Source organism: Girardinichthys multiradiatus, chromosome 10, assembly GCF_021462225.1.
Source record: "Girardinichthys multiradiatus isolate DD_20200921_A chromosome 10, DD_fGirMul_XY1, whole genome shotgun sequence".
NCBI classification, from domain to species: domain Eukaryota; kingdom Metazoa; phylum Chordata; class Actinopteri; order Cyprinodontiformes; family Goodeidae; genus Girardinichthys; species Girardinichthys multiradiatus.
The window spans coordinates 35,438,685-35,460,661 of record NC_061803.1 but is presented as its reverse complement, the minus strand read 5'-3'; the positions used below and the strand labels follow the sequence as shown (position 1 = coordinate 35,460,661).

General features: G+C 41.1%; 2 protein-coding genes across 3 annotated transcripts; one reads left to right on the top strand and one right to left on the bottom strand.

The window, feature by feature from the left end:
- Positions 1-746: 746 nt before the first annotated feature.
- On the bottom strand, positions 747-9,894 carry birc5a (baculoviral IAP repeat containing 5a). Of its 2 annotated transcripts, none has more exons than XM_047377704.1 (4): positions 9,653-9,894; positions 7,821-7,930; positions 1,092-1,209; positions 747-1,001 (listed from the first exon to the last, which is right to left on the bottom strand). In XM_047377704.1, exons 1-4 carry the CDS (start codon positions 9,803-9,805, stop codon positions 909-911), a joined length of 474 nt encoding a protein of 157 aa, XP_047233660.1. In that variant the 5' UTR covers positions 9,806-9,894; the 3' UTR covers positions 747-908. The 2 variants fall into 2 exon arrangements, with proteins under 2 accessions (XP_047233660.1, XP_047233661.1); XM_047377705.1 differs by lacking the exon at positions 9,653-9,894 and adding an exon at positions 9,423-9,566.
- Positions 9,895-10,024: 130 nt separating this feature from the next.
- faap100 (FA core complex associated protein 100) lies at positions 10,025-20,093 on the top strand. Its single transcript, XM_047377702.1, has 8 exons — positions 10,025-10,483; positions 12,427-12,545; positions 12,654-13,522; positions 14,707-14,863; positions 15,075-15,978; positions 16,051-16,170; positions 18,218-18,304; positions 18,580-20,093. The coding sequence occupies exons 1-8, from the start codon at positions 10,325-10,327 to the stop codon at positions 18,694-18,696; spliced, it is 2,532 nt and encodes an 843-aa protein (XP_047233658.1). The 5' UTR covers positions 10,025-10,324; the 3' UTR covers positions 18,697-20,093.
- The last annotated feature ends 1,884 nt before the right edge of the window (positions 20,094-21,977 follow it).

The following is a 21,977-nucleotide window of genomic DNA, read 5'->3' as shown; positions in this document are numbered from 1 at the left end:
ATAGTTTCCGGACATAGAGTAATTAAGTAATGGGTTGTGACCCTGTTGAATGTATTGGTATATATGTAGGATTTCCAAAACAAATGAGCTGATTTTCCCGATGTATTTTCTGACTAGTTGTCTACATTTCCCGTTAATCTGCATTATTCTCTTGGCAACAGCTGATGTTAGTTATTTCCCTTATTGATCAGAAAACCAACACAGAACATCGACCGGAAACACATCCTTCCAGCAGTGAAACATGGTGGTGGCAGCATCATGCTGTAGGGATAGTTTTCTCCAACAGGTCAGGGTTAATGCGAGGATGGATGGAGCTAAATAAGGGACAATCCTGGAGGAAAACCTGTTAGAGGAGGCAAAAGACTTGATGTTGGAGCAGATGTTCAGCTTTCAGTAGGACAATGACCCTAAACACCCTGGTGGAGCTACAATGAAATTGCTTAGATCAAAGTAAATTCAAGTGTTAAAGTCCTGAATCTGATTTAAAAACTGTGGCAAGATATCACATCTGATGTTTAAAAACAGGCATGATTTTCCTTCTACTTAATCATTCACTGCTTTCTGTTGACGTATCAAATGAAGTCCACAACCCCACAATAATGTTTGTGGTTGTAACATGATGAAGTGTGTGAATATTTCCCATCACTACGATGTTTTGTGGGAACAAGTGAATTAAACATAAATAATCCTGTTGAATCTATAGGTTGTAAAGCCTGATAGTAATATAAACCAGAACATGACACAAATAACATTTAAGACAGAACAACTTTAATGAATGAACACAGAGTGCAATTAACAGCACAGCAAAGACATGAATACAATGATTTCAGTGAGAAATCGCTCAGCCTCGACAGCTTTCCACTCAGGCACACCTCCCTCCCATCTCCCTGTCTGGATCGATTCCCAGTTCACTCCTCTCCCATGGCCGTCTTGAAGATTTCCACTCGTCTCAGTTTGGCTGCTTCTTCAAACTTGGCAATGGCCTCATTTCCAGCTTTGTTCTATGAATGAAAGCAAATTAAGTCCAAATCTAGATTATTTGCAGAAAACCATAATTGATAAATGATGATGTGTCATAAAGAAGAACATACTATGATAAATTTGTGCCTCTCCTTCTGAAGTTTGAAGAATTCTTCTGTGGTCAGATCTTCTACTTTTTTCTTCAGAGCGATAAAGTGGCAGGATGATGAATGAGATTTGTGCTCCTTCCTGATGAAACAAACAGCCGAAATGATGACACACATTAACAGATTTATGGATCTTTAACAACTAAAACAAAAATTAGAACTCAATACTGTACATTCCTCGCAAAATGTAGTGTTCCTTATGGCAGAAAATCAAAAGGTGAAAAACTATTGAACAAGTATCAGAATTGGACTTTCACATTTAAAATTAAGGCAAAGCAAATCAGGACTCAAAATCATTATCCATTTCAAATTTCATACTTTCACAGACCCAGATTTCCTGAATTAGAGGCCATTTTTGACACTGAATTATAAATAAAATGTAGAGAAGACGCTCAGAAACCAAGATACTGATGGGAAAAATGTTCAGCCCGGAACCCAAAAGGACCTTGAAGTGACAGCAGGATGAGACAGATTACACGAAGAATGTTAAAAGTTAATAGAAGTGAGATTTTTATCTTTTTGGAAAACGGAAGCTGATATAACAATACAAACGTTTTTCCATAACCTGTTTTCCTTTTCCCAACTAACCCTTACTTAGAAAATGCTAAAAGCAAATTCCATCTTTTTTAGAATAGCAAGGCAGCAATAATTACAACCAGGGGTGAAAGTGAGCCGGGACGGTCCGGTACTGCGTATCATTAAAAGATTCTGCGCCAGTACGCGGTATCGGGAAGAACGGCTGCCTACTATGAAGCTGTCATCCAGAACCAGTTGCAACTGCAAGAATTCACGAGCACACAAAGAAGATCAGATGCGCTACCAATAGGCAGTCTACAACATAAATTTAGCTTTTTTTCCCCTCATTCTAAATTGTTTCTGAATTGTTCTGCTATGATGGAGCCTCAATGCTCTTGCTTTGCTTCTCTCCCCTTGGAGCTCGAGGTTTTTGTGAACGTCCAGCCTTTAAAACAAGCACCGCTACGTTTAATGTCTGTCTGCTCGCTGCTAAATACTCCAGTTAAAAGCAAAGGGAGATTAACTAGTTGTGTTTCATGTTATTTTGCTGAATTACAACAACACAATACAGCTCGAAAACACCGCTTATGACCAGAGATTTCACATACGTTACATGAGAGCACATGCGTGCTTACCTCCAAAACAGAACGGTTACCAAGGAGATCAATGCGTTCGATTTAATAGCCTGGGAAATTTTACACTGGTGGTGCACAGACATACAAAACCTCCGCTTGCATTAAGACAGGATGAACAATAAATCAATTACCATCTACAGACCTTTAAATAAAAACCGCAAAAACAACCGAACTTTCAAATTTTTTATTTCAATGAAATCAAAACTTCACCACAATGCAGAGAACAATAACTTCTTTGTTCAAAAGAAAAGACGGAAACTGAAGATGAAAAGTTATGCATCAGAAAATGGTATTTCTGCCTTATACAGACAGCCTACAGTAAAGTAAAATATTGATACGTTTAATTAGTTTAAGTTTGGACACACACACACACACACACACATATATATATATATATATATATATATATATATATATATATATTGCTGCCTTGCTATATATATATATGTCCTTCTCAAAATATTAGCATATTGTGATAAAGTTCATTATTTTCCATAATGTAATGATAAAAATTTAACATTCATATATTTTAGATTCATTGCACACTAACTGAAATATTTCAGGTCTTTTATTGTCTTAATACGGATGATTTTGGCATACAGCTCATGAAAACCCAAAATTCCTATCTCACAAAATTAGCATATCATTAAAAGGGTCTCTAAACGAGCTATGAACCTAATCATCTGAATCAACGAGTTAACTCTAAACACCTGCAAAAGATTCCTGAGGCCTTTAAAACTCCCAGCCTGGTTCATCACTCAAAACCCCAATCATGGGTAAGACTGCCGACCTGACTGCTGTCCAGAAGGCCACTATTGACACCCTCAAGCAAGAGGGTAAGACACAGAAAGACATTTCTGAACGAATAGGCTGTTCCCAGAGTGCTGTATCAAGGCACCTCAGTGGGAAGTCTGTGGGAAGGAAAAAGTGTGGCAGAAAACGCTGCACAACGAGAAGAGGTGACCGGACCCTGAGGAAGATTGTGGAGAAGGGCCGATTCCAGACCTTGGGGGACCTGCGGAAGCAGTGGACTGAGTCTGGAGTAGAAACATCCAGAGCCACCGTGCACAGGTGTGTGCAGGAAATGGGCTACAGGTGCCGCATTCCCCAGGTCAAGCCACTTTTGAACCAGAAACAGCGGCAGAAGCGCCTGACCTGGGCTACAGAGAAGCAGCACTGGACTGTTGCTCAGTGGTCCAAAGTACTTTTTTCGGATGAAAGCAAATTCTGCATGTCATTCAGAAATCAAGGTGCCAGAGTCTGGAGGAAGACTGGGGAGAAGGAAATGCCAAAATGCCAGAAGTCCAGTGTCAAGTACCCACAGTCAGTGATGGTCTGGGGTGCCGTGTCAGCTGCTGGTGTTGGTCCACTGTGTTTTATCAAGGGCAGGGTCAATGCAGCTAGCTATCAGGAGATTTTGGAGCACTTCATGCTTCCATCTGCTGAAAAGCTTTATGGAGATGAAGATTTCATTTTTCAGCACGACCTGGCACCTGCTCACAGTGCCAAAACCACTGGTAAATGGTTTACTGACCATGGTATCACTGTGCTCAATTGGCCTGCCAACTCTCCTGACCTGAACCCCATAGAGAATCTGTGGGATATTGTGAAGAGAACGTTGAGAGACTCAAGACCCAACACTCTGGATGAGCTAAAGGCCGCTATCGAAGCATCCTGGGCCTCCATAAGACCTCAGCAGTGCCACAGGCTGATTGCCTCCATGCCACGCCGCATTGAAGCAGTCATTTCTGCCAAAGGATTCCCGACCAAGTATTGAGTGCATAACTGTACATGATTATTTGAAGGTTGACGTTTTTTGTATTAAAAACACTTTTCTTTTATTGGTCGGATGAAATATGCTAATTTTGTGAGATAGGAATTTTGGGTTTTCATGAGCTGTATGCCAAAATCATCCATATTAAGACAATAAAAGACCTGAAATATTTCAGTTAGTGTGCAATGAATCTAAAATATATGAATGTTAAATTTTCATCATGACATTATGGAAAATAATGAACTTTATCACAATATGCTAATATTTTGAGAAGGACCTATGTATGTATATATATATATATATATATATATATATATATATATATATATATATATATACATGCATGCATATATGCCCCCAGTGCCTCCCCAGCCCCCCTCTAGCTCCGCTCATGAGTACCGGCAAGAATTTAAAACTACTTTCACCCCTGATTACAACCTAAAAGGAAACTACAGGTCCTTCTCAAAATATTAGCATATTGTGATAAAGTTCATTATTTTCCATAATGTCATGATGAAAATTTAACATTCATATATTTTAGATTCATTGCACACTAACTGAAATATTTCAGGTCTTTTATTGTCTTAATACGGATGATTTTGGCATACAGCTCATGAAAACCCAAAATTCCTATCTCACAAAATTAGCATATTTCGTCCGACCAATAAAAGAAAAGGGTTTTTAATACAAAAAACGTCAACCTTCAAATAATCATGTACAGTTATGCACTCAATACTTGGTCGGGAATCCTTTGGCAGAAATGACTGCTTCAATGCGGCGTGGCATGGAGGCAATCAGCCTGTGGCACTGCTGAGGTCTTATGGAGGCCCAGGATGCTTCGATAGCGGCCTTTAGCTCATCCAGAGTGTTGGGTCTTGAGTCTCTCAACGTTCTCTTCACAATATCCCACAGATTCTCTATGGGGTTCAGGTCAGGAGAGTTGTCAGGCCAATTGAGCACAGTGATACCATGGTCAGTAAACCATTTACCAGTGGTTTTGGCACTGTGAGCAGGTGCCAGGTCGTGCTGAAAAATGAAATCTTCATCTCCATAAAGCTTTTCAGCAGATGGAAGCATGAAGTGCTCCAAAATCTCCTGATAGCTAGCTGCATTGACCCTGCCCTTGATAAAACACAGTGGACCAACACCAGCAGCTGACACGGCACCCCAGACCATCACTGACTGTGGGTACTTGACACTGGACTTCTGGCATTTTGGCATTTCCTTCTCCCCAGTCTTCCTCCAGACTCTGGCACCTTGATTTCCGAATGACATGCAGAATTTGCTTTCATCCGAAAAAAGTACTTTGGACCACTGAGCAACAGTCCAGTACTGCTTCTCTGTAGCCCAGGTCAGGCGCTTCTGCCGCTGTTTCTGGTTCAAAAGTGGCTTGACCTGGGGAATGCAGCACCTGTAGCCCATTTCCTGCACACGCCTGTGCACGGTGGCTCTGGATGTTTCTACTCCAGACTCAGTCCACTGCTTCCGCAGGTCCTCCAAGGTCTGGAATCGGCCCTTCTCCACAATCTTCCTCAGGGTCCGGTCACCTCTTCTCGTTGTGCAGCGCTTTCTGCCACACTTTTTCCTTCCCACAGACTTCCCACTGAGGTGCCTTGATACAGCACTCTGGGAACAGCCTCTTCGTTCAGAAATGTCTTTCTGTGTCTTACCCTCTTGCTTGAGGGTGTCAATAGTGGCCTTCTGGACAGCAGTCAGGTCGGCAGTCTTACCCATGATTGGGGTTTTGAGTGATGAACCAGGCTGGGAGTTTTAAAGGCCTCAGGAATCTTTTGCAGGTGTTTAGAGTTAACTCGTTGATTCAGATGATTAGGTTCATAGCTCGTTTAGAGACCCTTTTAATGATATGCTAATTTTGTGAGATAGGAATTTTGGGTTTTCATGAGCTGTATGCCAAAATCATCCGTATTAAGACAATAAAAGACCTGAAATATTTCAATTAGTGTGCAATGAATCTAAAATATATGAATGTTAAATTTTCATCATTACATTATGGAAAATAATGAACTTTATCACAATATGCTAATATTTTGAGAAGGACCTGTATTTACAGTCAGCAAAAAGTAATTAGCACCTCTATTGTTTTACAGGGTATCTGCAGGTTTCAGCGAGTTAAATTTTACTACTTTTTTGGTCCCTGCTCTTGAGAATGTCCAATTGGGGCTGAGTAGGGACCACATGGTACATGAACAGACTGCTGCTCCCTGACTGGCCATGGGACTAGGAGAAATGAGAAGGTTTTCGCCGAGGTCCTGCAGGGAAACGTTAATAAAACTACTACAACAATATTAAGGATCACAATGTCCAGAGCGGTTCAAATCAAAATATTATTTTACCATTTACAGATCATAAACCATGTCTGAGGGCTGAAAAAAAAAAAAAAAAAGGACACATGAGGTTTCTGAATTACACGCACGTAGGGGATGCTGTATTTTATAACTTCCTAACTGATCCAACATAAAATGAGCTGTTCAGACCCACAAACATTTCCCCCAAAACGCACAAAATACAACCATGAATCAGTGCTTTGGGTTCGGAAATGTATTGACGGCCCTTAAGCGAACCAGCATCTGCAGGAGGAGGGAGCAGGCAGAGAGAAACTGCTTGTAATCAGACTGCCTGCATCGGATCAAACAGGAGGAACCCGCTGAATCGAACCCAAATAGCTAATATCCATCCTGGATATTAGGGTTGGGCTTTATGAGAAACAAAAACTTCCTCATAAAGCCCAAAATTGTACCTTCTTCAGGCAAACTCTGGAGCATCATCAGTCCAGATGGCAACATCTCTCCTCTCTCCTTCTCCTGCCACACCCCTCACATCAGAACCCCTGAGCCTTATTTTATTCAAGTTCTGGCTGAGCTGTGGTTCAGATAATTATCCTAGTGGATCATTTTATACATGAAAAAACATATCTAAGACATTCTTCCATATACAATAATACAAACGTTGCTACTATTTAGTTTTATGTTTTTACTTTGTGTTTAGTCATTTTTTTTATCATTTCACACAGTTTACTGTAATACACAGTAATGTTAATAGGTGCAAAGCTCACCATCAGTGGTTCAGTGGAAACACAACTGGTTCTGTACCGAGGAGAGCGAAACCTAGTGGAGCGTAGATGCACGGCCTAAAACGAGCCAGAAGAAAAGGGCCATATGTGGCTCTTGGCAGCGGCTTTGTGCTTTTCACACTTCGGATGGCTCTCTACAACCTTAACTCCCATAGTGCAAAACTTAAATGATTTTTCCACAGAATGCACCTGGCCTCGTATGGGTCGGCAACAGAAGCGAGCCAATTGGAAAAAACAAACGTTTGCACAAATCCATAATAGACACAAAAAAGCTTGCTAGCAAGGGTACATTATCAGCTAGTTACCTGTACCTCGTAATCAGACACACAATGAGTTGCAAAAGTATTCACGCCTCCTGAACTTTTTCCCCCATCTGTTAAGCAATAGCCACAAGCCTCAGTATACTTTACTGAAAGTTTTGTGACAGTCTGACACAAAGAAGTGTCCAATTATGAAGTGGAAGGAGAATTATGTTTTTCTGTTTTTGTTTAAAAGTACAAATCTGAAAAGTACAGGGTGCATATGTATTAAGCAACTTCATAATTATCTATTTCAATTTGGACTGTCACATAAAATTCAAATACAACACTAATTTCACTATATGTGCTTTGTCTTATTTCTTATTATTTATATATGTGCCTTTCAGAACCCAATATCCAGTTAAGCGTGGCTCTTACTCTGGGTCATCCTCTGGCTCCCAGCCTTCCAGCTCCTTGAGGCAGAAGAAACACGTTGCAACGTCTGGGCTGTTCTCTGAGGGGGTGTGGACGAAGCCGGCTCTGGCCATCTAGAGGAGCAGATGAACAGACAGGCAACACTGAAAAAATGTTTGACTTCTGGGATTCCTACAGGTCCACACTCTTCCAGACTTACATTTCAACATTTTAGACCTGCACATTAAAAAATAACTGGCTACATTTAGTACTGGGAGCAACTTTATTAGCGGACCAACATATTTCAGCCAATCACCACACCCTACCATATACACATGTTGGCAATCCATCATGACCTTTATTTTGTTTGTAGAATTTCCTAAAAATAGGATTTTCATCACTTTGGCATCTTACTTCCACCCAGGTAATAAATGCAGATCCAGTTTTGAACCACAGGGAAAAAAAAAAAAAAAACACTGAAATTGCATTTTATTCAGCTTTTGAATGACTGAGCATTTATCAATGGGTTCCATCAGTAACTCAAAACACAACTGGGTCAATAACTTGGGCAAGCATTTAGGTTTTAATGTGGAGACTCAAAGATAATCATCAACATACTGCGTAAAAAAAATAAATCTTCATTTTTCAATTAGTCCAAACAGATAAAAAAAAAAGAGTGGTTTCTTTGCTTCAAACAGATACTAATCAAAACTTCAGAAGAGAATATGCAGAAAACTGCATTTTGTGGACATCCTGATAGTAAAGAAATAACACAGTCCAGCCTTTAAGTAACAAATGCATGAACTAGTCTTTCAGCCTCACTCCTGGACAGAATATTTCTAATTTTGTCTATATTCAGGAGGTGAAAGAAGGAAATACTAGAAACCTGTTTAATATGGAATTTGAACCCTAAACACACTGGAAATCAACTTTGCAATATTTCATAAATGATAAAACAAACAAACGAGCAGTTTGACTCCTAATGAAAGACCTTGGTCAAAACAACCCCAAGGTTCTGTCCTGTCTCTGCATTCAAACTAAAAGGATAAAACCCATGATACTAAAACCCGGGGGAAGGGGATAACCATTCCCCATAATGTTTAACCAATAGGCTTACAGAACAACACAGTATTCAGCTGTTCTAAAATAGCAGAAACAATAAGGAATAAAATGTGTCAGGAAAATGTGGGTTAATAATACATTAATTTTGCCATAGTAACCCTCAGCTATAGTATTGATATAAAATATTTATTAAATCTTTTGCAGCCCTAACCTGAAGTATAAAAATTAATCTGACTGCAAGTATAATAACAATAAGTTACAATATACCATGTCTGTTACATTTATTTGACATTAGAAAAATGCGGAAAACTATGCTTATTACAAACGGATGCTGAATATGTGTATTAATGTATGGAAGGATATAATGACACCCAAAGTGCCAGAAATGAATGTTTTAAAAGCAAAGCAGCCATATTGGATTTTGATGTCGTGGAAAACTTCGTTCCTCCCTCTTGGACTTCAGTAGAACCTTCCCGTTTATTTTTCAAACTTGGAAATTGTATTTCATACGTAAAATAAAATTAAGACATTTAAAAAAAAAATTGTGACAAAAAAACAACATACGTGAACAGTCCAATCCCTGTTTGTAATATCTTTACAGGTAGTTGGAAAAAGAGTTAGTGAGGTGGTTCTAATAAAAGCTTTGAAAACCAGCGGACAGAACATCTAGCTACAGCGGCCCACAGAGCAACAGTTTCATGTTGCAGTGTTATCCCGCTGTGTTTGTGTCACCATGTTAACAATGCAACGTTATATTAGTGAGCGGAACTCCACCGTTTCAAACGTTTACTCACGTTTTCAGGGGTGCATACGCAGTCTTCCTGGAAAGGCCACCCTCCAAAGGTTTTAAGTCTGTTCTCGAAGAAATACATCTTGATATTCTCTTCGTTAAAGTCCACTGTGTTTAACGAGCAGAACCCACCTTCTTTTAGCTCTACTTGTGCCATCTTAGTAGCTTCTAAGCTAGAGGATGTTTTTAAATTTCGGCGGATGATCACTTCGGCTGTTTTGATTGGGCTTTGTCTGTCTTCTTCTTTGGTAGTGGATAAACAGAAACGTTTACACGAACGCCACCTAGTGCTATACAGAAGTATAAGTGCGGAAATTGTACTGAACGTGCATATGGTCTGTTTGGACTTTATTTAAAGTTTTCCTGATTAATGAAAATACACCACAAATACTTTCAGTCGGTCTAGCGCCACTAACTTAAGCAAACCAAGAGGACAGAGTGCAGAAATCCATGTGATTTATTTTACAGTCCATTTCCTTGGATGGGTCGTGGGTAATGTAGTTCATGACTGCCATTGGTTGAGATAATGAGGCGCGGGACTTCTGACGTTGTCCCCTTGTCATGAGCTGGTGGCCACCACGTTAACTTTCACCTCCACATCCCTGACCCAGCTGACAGAGTAGTTGTTCTGGGAACGTCGTGCATGCACCCTTCGCCCTGATATAGCTGGGTAGTCATGATGGAAGGACGATGTGCTGCTGAGTCCTGGGCTGAGTTCGGCTGTTTACTAAAATCTGGGACACCGCTGGTCAGGTGTGGTTTGGGGACGGATGTTTTCATCTCGACTGGCAGTGAGGAGATCTTTGTCTTCACTGCGCTGAAAAGAAATCTCAAGGTAATCAAGTATAGTTTTTAAGCGATTAATCCACAAATGCATCTCAGTAAGATGGGTTATCATTGAAAGGTTCTTGTAGTTCAGTGATTCAGTTCATAAAGTCATACTCATATGTACAGATTCATTTTACACAGACTGCTAGAATTCAAGCTTTCATTTCAGATAAATGTGATGTAAATTCGCTTTCTTAGAAAATTAGAACATTACACTAGGACAATAAAAAAGATTTTTTTTTAACACAGAAATGTAAGCCTGCTGAAAGGAATGACCCTGCAACCTGCCGTCAATGCACGCAATACTTGGTTGGGGCACCTTTGCACGATGATGAGCCTGTGGCCCTGCTGAGGTCTTCTGGAAGCCCAGGTTGCCCAGAAATTAGCATCTTGTCAGCGGAGAGAGCATAAAGTTCTTTAAATGTTCCTGGTAGATGGTTGCATTGACCGTGGACTTGATAAAACAATGAACCGACACCAGCAGATGGCATGGGACCCCAGATTATTACTGACTATGGAAACTTCACACTGGCCCTCCAGTAGCTTCTTCCTCCACACTCTGGAGCCTTGATTTCCAAATGAAATGCAAAACATGATTTCATCCAAAAAGAGAACCACTGGATCACTAAGCAGCAATCCAGTTCTGTTTTCCTCAGCCCAGGTGGTATGCTTCAGATCTTGTCTTTGGCTCAGGATTAGCGTAATTAAAGAAATGCTTAAGGCTGCTGTTATCTTTGATGCTTGTGCAGACTCTCAGCTTTCACTTTAGGGTATCCACATTAAAGACCAATATCAGGAGTTTTAGCTCCTTAACATGCGCCACAGTATTTTTAAAGGGACCAAAACATTACTTCATGAGCAGGTATGGGCAATTCCTTCATTATGCTATCATCAATTAAGCAGAAAATGGCCTGGAGTTGATTTGAGGTGTTGTGTTTGCATTTGGAAGGTGTTGCTATAAACAGACAACATGCGGTCAAAGGAGCTCTCCATGCAGGTGAAACAAGTTGTCCTTAACCAGCAAAAACAGAAATATTCATACGACAAAATGCTACAGTATTAGGAGTGGCAGAATTGTACATCCTGAGAAGGAACGCCCTGGTGAACTCAGCAATGCAAAAAGACCTGGACCTCCACAGAAAATGCAAGCGCCTTATAAGCCTCAATAATAGAAAGGCTAGTTTAGACTCTGCTAAAAAAAAACATTTAAAAAAGGCATCAGAGTTCTGGGAGAACATTCTTTGGACAGATAAAACCAACATCAACCTCTAAAAGAATGATGCAACAAAACAGTATGGGGAAGGTGAGGAACATCTCATCATCCAAAGCATACCACATCATCTGTGGAAACGTGGAAACCCAGCATCTGGAGATGTCTGTGAGCTCAAGACTTCAGGTTGTCGTCAGCAAGAGGTTTTCATACATCTATTAGAAACGAACAATTTATTTTTTTTTATTTAATTTGCCCAATTACGTTTGAGTCCCTGAAATGAAGAGATTGTGTTAAAATGCTTTAGTTCATCACATTTTTATGCAGTCTTTCAGTTTAGCCCACTGAATTAAAGGTAAAAGTTGGATTTGTTTCATTTCAAATTCATTGTGGTGATTTACACAACCAAATATTTGGTTGGACCTGACTGTAGTGTATTATAATAGAGGTTAATGTGTTATTATAATGCATGCAAAAAATACAAGGAAACAATCTGGCAACGTTTCAAGGAAAATAGTTTTATTTGTTAAAATCTTCCAAAAAAACATTTTTAAACTGTTTTAATGTTAAGAAGCAGAATTTTCTGAGAACTACTTCTTGTATGAGAGGTAAGTGTTTTAATGCCTCAGGACTGAGAGCAGTCATTGTTTAAGTCTTTCTCTGACTTGAGTCATTCAAGTCCAGGTTGCATGACTGGCGTCCACAGCTCTGGTACTTACTGTTTGGTTGCTGTGTTGCAGGCAGTGCTTCAGTTGCCGTCTCCTGTGAGGGATCTGGTTGTCAGCAATGGCACGCAGCTCCTCTTTGTGGCATGCAGTAGTGGAATTTATTGTGTCAACCTCCAGCTGCTGTTACACAGGTATAAATCACTTCCTGTCACTCAGAAACAGAACCTTTTCTAGATTTAAGTGCTGTTTGTAACATGCCTGGGATTTCACCTTTTTTCTTCTCGGTTTTGTCCTCAAAGCGCCTCCACTGATGCGGGTTCTGGTCCCGCTGAGCTGAAGATCTCCTCTGAGTTTCTTGTTGTCGCCGATGGAGTGTCGTCTCTCCTCCTCGTTGGCTCTGTGCTGCTGACCCTTTGTCAGACAGACTCGTCCTGGTTGTTGACTTTGTATAAAACACCAGAACAGTCCCAGTCTAACCACTGTGACGTGCTTAGTTCCTTCTTTCTGCCACTAGTCTCACCTTCTGTACAAGGCGACGCGGAGTCAAAATCTGTACTGATTTGTGTCTACTTTAGTGATATGACACAATCCTCTTCCTGTGCTGCAGCATCAGATGCATGTTCGTCTGGTTCCCACTTTCTCCTCCAGGCTGTTCTTTTTAAGCTTTTGTTCGGGGTGGAAGCTGCGCTCTCCAAGTCACCGGTTATCCTTTGTGGCCTGCCAGATGGACGCCTGTGCTTCCTCCCGATGCGCCTCCCAGGATCCCGGCTTCGGATTCTCCATAGCCTCGAGCAGCCAGTCGTGTTTATTGGAGCATCTGCTGTCATGGAAACTGATGCAGGTGGTGCAGGGTGTTTGATTGCTCTGGGAAAACAAGGCAGAGTGGTGCTGATTAAGGCTGACAGGGCCGGGTCAGAGAGAGGAGGCAGCATCGCCGGTTTTACTGAAAGGTGTGTCCCTGGACCTGTGGAGTGTGCCTGTGTGAGCAAATGCTACCTTTACTACAGCACCGGATCAGACCTCCTCATGTTGGGTCTGTCAGAGGGTTCTGCTGGGAAAGGACAAGATGAGGGGGCATCCAGGTGGAGTGATGCTGCTCTTTACAGACCCGTCAGTCTGAATGTGAGCGGAGTCATTGCTTTGGATCAGCCTACATGCAGCGCTGCAGGTGAATAGAGGAGACCTCATTCAATGTATTTTACATGAGGCCAACATAAAGTAGTGCATAACCATGAAAGGGAAAATGCTTGGCTGCGTTTGTGTTCAGACCCCTTTACTCTGATTCACCTAAATAACAGCCAGTGCAACCAACTGCTTGAAAGGTCAGCTAGTAAACAGAGTCCACCTGTGTAAACAGCATCATAAAGACCGAGGAACTCAGCAGACATGTCAGGGAGAAAATTGTGGAGAGGTTTAAAGCAGCTATAGGTCATAAAAATATCCTAAACTTTAAACATCTTATGGAGCTCTGTTTAATGTGTCGTAAAAATGGAGAGAGTATGAAAAAAACTACCAAGACATGGCCATCAACCTAAACTGAGAGAAGCAAGAATCAAAGAAGCAGCCAAGAGGCCCATAGTAACTTTGGAGGAGCTGCAGAGATCCACAGGTGGGTGAATCTTTTCACAGTTGCACTCCATCAATCTGGCCTTTATGGACGAAAGCCATTGTTGAAAGAAAGCCATAAGAAGCTGCATTTACATTGTGCCTCAAGCAATGTAGGGGAAACGGGATGTGGAGTAAGGAGCTCTGGTCAGATAAGACCAAAGCTGCTCATTTTACCCTACATGCAAAACTACATGCTGTGTATACCAAACGTGGTGGCAGCAACATGCTGTTGGGCGGCTTTTCCTTAGCAGGGACAGGGATGATGGGAAGATGGATGGATGGGAGAAGCCTAGAAGAAAACCTGTTAGATGCTGTTGAAGACCTGGGTGGAGGTTTACCTTCTAGGAGAACAACAACCCTAAACACACACCCAGAACTACAATGGAATGGTTTCATCAAACCATATTTATTTCAAAGAATGGCCTAGTAAAAGTCCAGACCTGAGTTCAGTTAAGAGTCTGAGGAAAGACTTAACAACAACTGTTCCCCATTCAATCAGACTGAGCTCCAGTTATTTTTACATAGAATAATCTGGAAAACGTTCTCTCTCTAGATGTGCAAAGCTTTTAGGTTCTCATTTATTGCAAAATTCAAAAGCCATGCATCATTTTCCCTCCACTTCTCAACTTTGTGTTGGTCTGTCACATAACATGTTATAACATGACAAAATGGAAAGAATAGTTTAAGGGGTTTGCATACTTTACTAGGCTGATGGTGGATTCTGAAAGTGTTTTCCATCCTCAGGTGAAGTTCAGCTGCTCAGCCTGTCGGTCAGAGGGCGGCTGCAGAAGATCAGTCTCCCTGTCAGGAAACAAGAGGAAGGAATGTCCAAGCTTCCCTCCTCACAGGTTGGCCGCAGTGTTGGGGACCTCCTTTCGGCCATTGGGGATGTTTGTGAAAGGTACTAAAACCAAAGTTTTAGATTTATCAGCCAAACCAGAGATTTGTTCAGCCGAACATGGATCACTGGGTGAAAACAAAACTGAATCGAGAAAACTTTGTCAGCTGAACATAACGCTAATAATATTAAAATTCTGTCTTCATCTTCAGTTTCTTTTGTGTGTGTCCTACCGTTCCCAGACCTTATGTGCTTTTATCCTGTTTTTCTTTAGAGCATCAGTGCTGAAAACTGTCATCAAATCTAAAAATCAGATTCTGAAGCAGCTGAATCAAGTGGTTAACATAAGTTTCCTGCTGACCGACAGTGCAAAGACTGAAGACAGGCTCATCAGGTGTAATGCTTTGGTAAGGTGGAGCAGACTGCTTCAAAAAGACTCCCTGGGTCTCACATGTATCCTGGAGAATCTAAGTCCCTATGTCCTGGAGCGAGGTTGGACGCTGAGCATCATGGTCCTTCCTCTGTCCTGTTCTCCAAAAGCAAGAGAGGAAACCTGCTCTGCAAATTTCTCATTTCCATTCCGCCGTCTCTGTCCAGGGGAGTCCTTGGAGGTGTCTCTGCCTGTCGCAGCTGCAGGCGATGCCTCCTTCCCCGTAACCGTGACCTGCTCGCTCATTTTCTCCGTCTGGAGTTTCCTGGGAGGGGACGGGTCAACGACCTTTCCTGACTTACACAACGGCTGCTTCAGTTTGCCCTTAAATACCCTGACGGTGGACTGGCTGCACGCCCTGCGAGTAATCAGCCCCACATCTGCACAGAAAACCGTTACATCGCACTCCGGCAGCAATCCAGCAGACATCATCCAGGCTTTTATTAGCTCACACCAGAACCGGGTCAGAGGAGGAGATGGGGCTTCCAGGCCGCACCAGTATTATGCTTGTGTTCGTGTGTCATCAGAGTTACTGAGGGATGCACTGAGGTTGCAGAGACATGATTCAGACTCAAATGGGTCTAAGTTGGCCTCTCAGAGCTCTTGTGTGTCTCTGCTTGAATGGCTGTTGTCGGCAGGTTGTGGAGGAGTGAAGATGGGGCATAGTGGAGACCAGACTGGCATAAGCAGTTCAGTGGTCTGTGGCCACGCACCAAATAAAGCCACAGTTAAACTGACTGCAAAAGAGGTAAACCGTTTACTGTAGAGACATTGTTACGTCGACATGCTTAGCCTTCAGCATCCATCTTCTGGTCTGCAGGTAAATTTAGAGGAGGAGAGTCCTGGGAAGGAGTCCTTGGTCAGCGTGGAGGTTCAGGTTGAGAGCTCGTCAGTAGCAGCCGTGTGCGGCCTGCACCACGCCATGCTGCGTCGCATTCAGGTAGAAACATCCTAACTCACCTCAACAACCTCAGAGAAGCTCACAGGTTATCCTCACATTCTTCCTTGAAGAAGACTGCAGGAGGATCATGTTTTCAGGTCTGTGTGATTCTACACACGAACTGCCATTCAGAGTTTTCTAGAACTTGCTGAGGAAGTTGAGCCAGCATAAACAAAAAGTCCAGTTTTGCTGTGGGTCCAAAATGCTGCTTTTAACCATACAAGAGAGCCGTCCTGGATGGTAGAAACCAGATGGCAGAGTTCTAGCTTATTTATAAAGCAACCAAAGTTAATTTGGGAAAAACTTTACTGCTTCAGTTCTTTGGGACATCTAGGAAATGGATTGTCAGGAGAAGAAAAATCCTGTGCCGACAGTTAAGCATCCTTAGACCATTCATGTGCGGGGCTTCCTCTTGTCCAAGGGAATGGGCTCACTCATAATTTTACCCAAAAACAAGATCAAAATGACAACTTTGTCTAACAATCTAGGAGCAACTTGGTGACAAACATTGCTTGCCACATCCCAATTTATATCTCCCTGAAAATCGTGTTAGTTTGTAAAAGGTGGAAGTATAAACAGAAGCCAAAAATAAAGATGGACTCCATGAACCAAAAACGCAAGAACTGGTCCCCATTGGTCCGGATTTGGCCCAGGAATACATATCCTGTATGTTCTGTTCCAGAAGTGTTGAAAAAGAAAAGATCAACACAGTAAAAATTGTATCTCTCAAGGAAAGCCATTGAAACATATTAAATTATATTATTAAACTTCGGCATACCATCGAAACATCTGAGAAAGATCTAAGAATCCTGAATAAGTGAAGTTTTAAAAAAAACAAAACCAGTCAGTCTGAAATAATAATTTGGATCATGACTGTAAATTATAATTTACTGGAGATTTCCTGAGCTTTTTATGCTCCTTCTATTCTAGACAGAAACATGCTGGGCATCAATTGCCTGGTAAAAGTATTCAATTGCTATGAACATTTTCATTTTGTCACATTGGAACCACAAACTTCAGATATAGTTGACAGAGATTTTGTATGATAGATCAACACCAAGTAGTGCCTAATTGTGAAGTGGAAGGAAAATGAGTTTCATTATTTTTTACAGGTTAAAAATCTGAAAACTGTTGAATTCATATGTATTCAGCCCACTGAGTTAACACTTTATTCTTTATTCACTTTGTTCCAATTAAAGCTACAGGTCTTTTAGATGATATCTCTACCAGCTTTGTATATCTAGAGAATAGCTCTGGACCATTCTAATCCATAAATATTCCATTGTAGCTCTGGCTGCATGTTTCCTGATGGAGGGTGAACCTCACCCCCCTCTCGTCTGACTTTTTTTTGCAGCCTCTGACAGGTTTTCTCCCAGGATTGTCCTGTAATAAGCCCTTCTTATCTTCTGATTGGGTTAGGGATAGCGTCCTTGTCTTTGCCAAAGAAATGCCGAATGGTGCCACCACCATGTGTTACAGTAGGAATGGTGGGTAAGGTGTTTTGTATGTAGGCTAATGTTTTTTGTAAACCAGCTCCCACCCATCCCTAGTTGGCTTTATCCACTAATGTTTTCTAATAAGAGAACAGCTGGATTTAGACTGAGGTTCATTTACACACAGAGAGGCTAATCAGGTGACATCAAAAGTAAATGGGTTGCACTTTGAGGGTGTCAGATTTGTATTTGCTGAAAGACATAAAATCCTAATAAAAGAGGCTAATTTTGTTGGAAGTTGTTCAGGGTTGTGAATACTTTTGTAATGCACTGTAGCAGTTTGCCCGTTGTTTATGTATTTCTTCATAAAGGAAGATGTGCTGTCTAGGATAAATTAGAATTATGAGCTAAAATAGCCCAATATATTTCTCCAGCTCCTTTTTCCTCTGTTGAAACTTGGTTTTATTGGGTTATTTGATCTTATGTCAGAGTTCTAGAAACCTTTTCCTTAACCTGGCTTATCTGCTGTCCTGCATCTTCATATTTTTACCTTATTTGTTGCAAGAAGACTTTGTTTCTGCCCTTTAAACATAAAGCTCGGTTCTCATACATAGATGCTGCTGCAAAAGGCCCCTCAGAAAGCCTGTTCCTTCAGCGAAGTGCAGATTTCAGCTTTGAGACGAACACTACAGCAAGCCGAGGTAAGACCTACGTACTGACTTATGTTCACAACATTCGGCTTTATTCTCTTCACCTGCATTAGAAATCCTTTGGAGAATACCAAAGAATTATATCAGTCTTCATAACACCCAATACCTGCATCCAAATGATATTTATTAATTGATGGGCATGATTACATTAATTATTCAGTCTTTCTCAGTGATTAGGTGTTCTTTGAAGCGACACAGCTGCACTGTTTATAACTCAGTTGAAACCGACCAATCATGTTGCTTCTTTCCTTCTCTTGTATGATCAGAGTCAGCAGGGTCAAATCTCAGAGGCCTTGAGCGTGGCCATGTCCCCTGGGCAGACTCACCAGATCCTTCTCCGTGTTTACCAACAACTCAGAGACAGTCCTGTCCTCATAGTATAACACCTACTCAGCTGCTCTCAACCTTGCCTGACGTCCTGCAGCGTGATTAAGAAGCTGCATCCATGGTATCTAATTAACTTCAGCCTGTATATATGCTGTATATTATACTTCAGTATCTCAGACAACAGATGATTCAGAGCATGCAAAAGTATTCACACCCCAATGAACCTTTTCACGTTTTATGGAAGTGGAAGGAAAATAATAAACGGGTTTCTTTTTTTTCCAAATAAAAAAATCTGAAAAGTGTGGGGTACCTTAGTATTCACCCTGTCTTCTGTTTCTACCTGCTTTTACACCTGAAGACTGAAAGTTTCTTCTTGGCAATAAAAGCTCAGGCTCAGTCAGAACCTGCAACAGCAATTTCCCAGCCTTGTCAAATATTCTTTAATTGATTTAGGCCTGGTATCCATTCTAACACATTAATATGTTCATTCAGTCGTAGCTCTGGCTGTATGTCTAGGATGGTTGTCCTGCTAGAAGGTAAACCTCTACTACTACAGCCTCACATCTTTTCAGCCTTTAACACGTTTTCTTCCAGGATTGTCCTGGTTTATCTCCATCCATCTTTGATCAATTCTAACCAGTATTCTTGTCCCTGTTGAAGAAAAGTATCTCTGCAGCAGTGTTTCTGCCACACATAGTGAAAGTTCGGCCCAGACCACCTTCTTCCACATGTTTGCTGTGTGGTAAATTACAATTTTTTATGGCCTTTCAACAATGGCTATCTTCTAGAAAGACCAGATTTGTGGAGTGTATGATTCATAGTTTTCCTGTTCGCAGAATATCCCCCCTTAGCTGTGGATCTCTGCAGCTCCTCCAAAGTTACCATGGAGCTGTTGGCTTCTTCTCTGCTTAATTCTCTCCTTTTCCAGCCTGAGTTCAGGTGGATGGCCATGTTTTGGTGGATTTGCAGTTGCCCCATACTTTCAATTTTCAGATGAAAGATTGAACAGAGCTCTGAGATGTTTAAGGTTTGGCATATTGTTCTTTAACCCTAACCCTGATCCAAACTTCTCCACAATGCTCCCCCTGACCTGTGCTGTGCTCCTTGGTCTTCGTGATGCTTCTTGATCTCTAATGCTCTCTAAAGAGCCTCTGAGGCCTTCACAGATCAGCTGCATTCATATTGAGATTAAACTAGACAGACTCCATTTACAGTTAGTTAACTTCTGAATGCAGTTGGTTCCACTGGTTTTATTTAGGGGTATCAGAGTGAAAGGAGCTTAATATGAATGATCATCACAGTTTTCATAATTTTGTTAAAAAAAACATAGAAAACCATGCATCCTCTTCCTTCCTCTTCACGATTATTCCTTGCTTGGTGTTGGTGTTTATGATCAAACTCTCTTTTGTAGTTGAACATTGTGAAGGGAAAGAATAAAATATATTTAAATGGTTGAACTGTTCTGTCGTTGGTCTCCTGAAACTGGAAGACATAGACAGTGAGATCTTTCTGCCTTTCTGAAGAAAACCTCGACTGGTGGAGACCCAACGAAGCTGCACACAGACGTTTTGGGTCCTGATTGTTGAAGGACTGTTCGGCTTTGAATGCTGACTGATCTACATCATGAATGTGTAAAGGTCTATGAAAGAACTAAAACTTAAGAAGTTTCCAGGTTAACTGAACAGAAGAAGAATATAACCAGATCAGGGGAGTAACTTTAGAAAGTGTCTGAGTGAGATTTACCTGTTTAAATAAAAGTTAAATAAAAAGCAGAATCAGGAATTGTTTTATTATTTTAGCTTTCTTACTGATGCATTTGAAGCCTGCTATAATAGTAAATTTGTTGTGGATTTTCTCTAATCCAACCAAACTTTTACACACAGGCTCTTACATAAAAGTACACTTCAGCCGTCCATCCATAGTGCATACAGACTTATCCTTGCAGGGTGGGGTGGGGGGATAGGGCTTATCTCCAGTGGTTATTGGGCGAGAGGCAGTGTACAACCTGTACAGGTCGCTGGTCCATCACAGGAAAACACACAACCATGCACACACACACACATCCACAAGGAGAACATACAAACTCCATACAGAAAGACCCCAGGATCCAAACCTAAAACCTCTATGCCGCAAGACAGCAATGCTACCAACTACGCCACCGTGCAGTACACACCCAACTAATTCATTCATCTCATTTCATCCATTGTATTTATTTGTATAGCCTTTTAGAACAACGGATAGGCAACCAAACTGCTTTATACTACAAACATAAAAGGGGAACATCAAACAACCAATAACAGGAATAACAATAAAACCATAATGTGCCACCAAACTACTGGATATTAAAAGCCTTTCTGAATTAAAACGGTTTAAGGTTGAATTTAAAAAGGCCCAGGTCAACTAATATTTAGACAAATATCGATCAACAAGTTGCTCTTCATTGCTATCAGGTCTTAGCCTTATTCTAGCTGGGGTTTTGGCCTCTTCTTATGAGCGGGGATGCCAACTAAGAATAAAGCCCCTGCTCCAAACCCAACACCTTGAATTCTCAACTAAAATTCATGGTTACCCACATCAACAAGTCAGATTGCTACTAGAGAGCAAAATTAAGGTTCATAACCTAAAACAAAGATTGAGCTTTTTGTCCACAATGAAACATGAAAAATGTTTGGAGGAGTCAAAGTGAGGCACTGTACCAACTGCCAAGCGTGGTGGTGGTAGCATCATGCTGTGGGGTTATATATTTGCCACTTGTATACATCAGGATTGCACAAAGTGGGTGGTATGATGAAGGACTACCTTCAAGTTCTTCATCTTCACCAAAACATATGGGCTGGATGGTTTAAACCTGGACATTTGGGTACTTTAGCAGAACCATGGCCCTAAACATATATGAAGTGGTTCTGGATTGGACACAGCAGGTTAGCAATATGGCCTAAAACCTCCGCCTTATTACAAATGTATGACCTGTATGCAAAAGGTTGGTGTTTGCCATGAAACAAATCGATTTAAATGCAAACTACCATTTCTAATAAGAAGGGTGGTCATTTATAAGGCCGCAGCTTGCTGTGGGTTAGAAAAAGTGGGATTTCTCTGCAACTTGCAGAGGACATTTTTCCAAATATACATAGAAATGATAGAAACACTTGTTATGAGTTCCTGCTTTTAAAAATCATTAAATCTTCTAATCAAACCACCCTAAAATGCATAATTTGAAATTCTGAGTCAGTGTGACATTTGTACCCATGATGTATGCCTGAATGTAAACTTCTGAATAAATCTGTATGTCTGCAGTTTGCGGTATAACATGAAGACAAAGACGATTGATTGTAGCAGT

Bases quoted from the DNA above. Each gene is read 5' to 3' on its own strand.
- birc5a (XM_047377704.1), bottom strand. From the start codon at position 9,805: ATGGCACAAGTAGAGCTAAAAGAAGGTGGGTTCTGCTCGTTAAACACA. The intron at 7,931-9,652 runs GTGAGTAAACGT...CTGCTCCTCTAG, and splicing joins GCGTATGCACCCCTGAAAAC to ATGGCCAGAGCCGGCTTCGT. The intron at 1,210-7,820 runs GTAAGAGCCACG...TTGTTTCATCAG, and splicing joins GAGCCAGAGGATGACCCAGA to GAAGGAGCACAAATCTCATT.
- faap100 (XM_047377702.1), top strand. From the start codon at position 10,325: ATGATGGAAGGACGATGTGCTGCTGAGTCCTGGGCTGAGTTCGGCTGT. The intron at 12,546-12,653 runs GTATAAATCACT...TTGTCCTCAAAG, and splicing joins CTCCAGCTGCTGTTACACAG to CGCCTCCACTGATGCGGGTT. The intron at 18,305-18,579 runs GTAAGACCTACG...TTGTATGATCAG, and splicing joins GAACACTACAGCAAGCCGAG to AGTCAGCAGGGTCAAATCTC.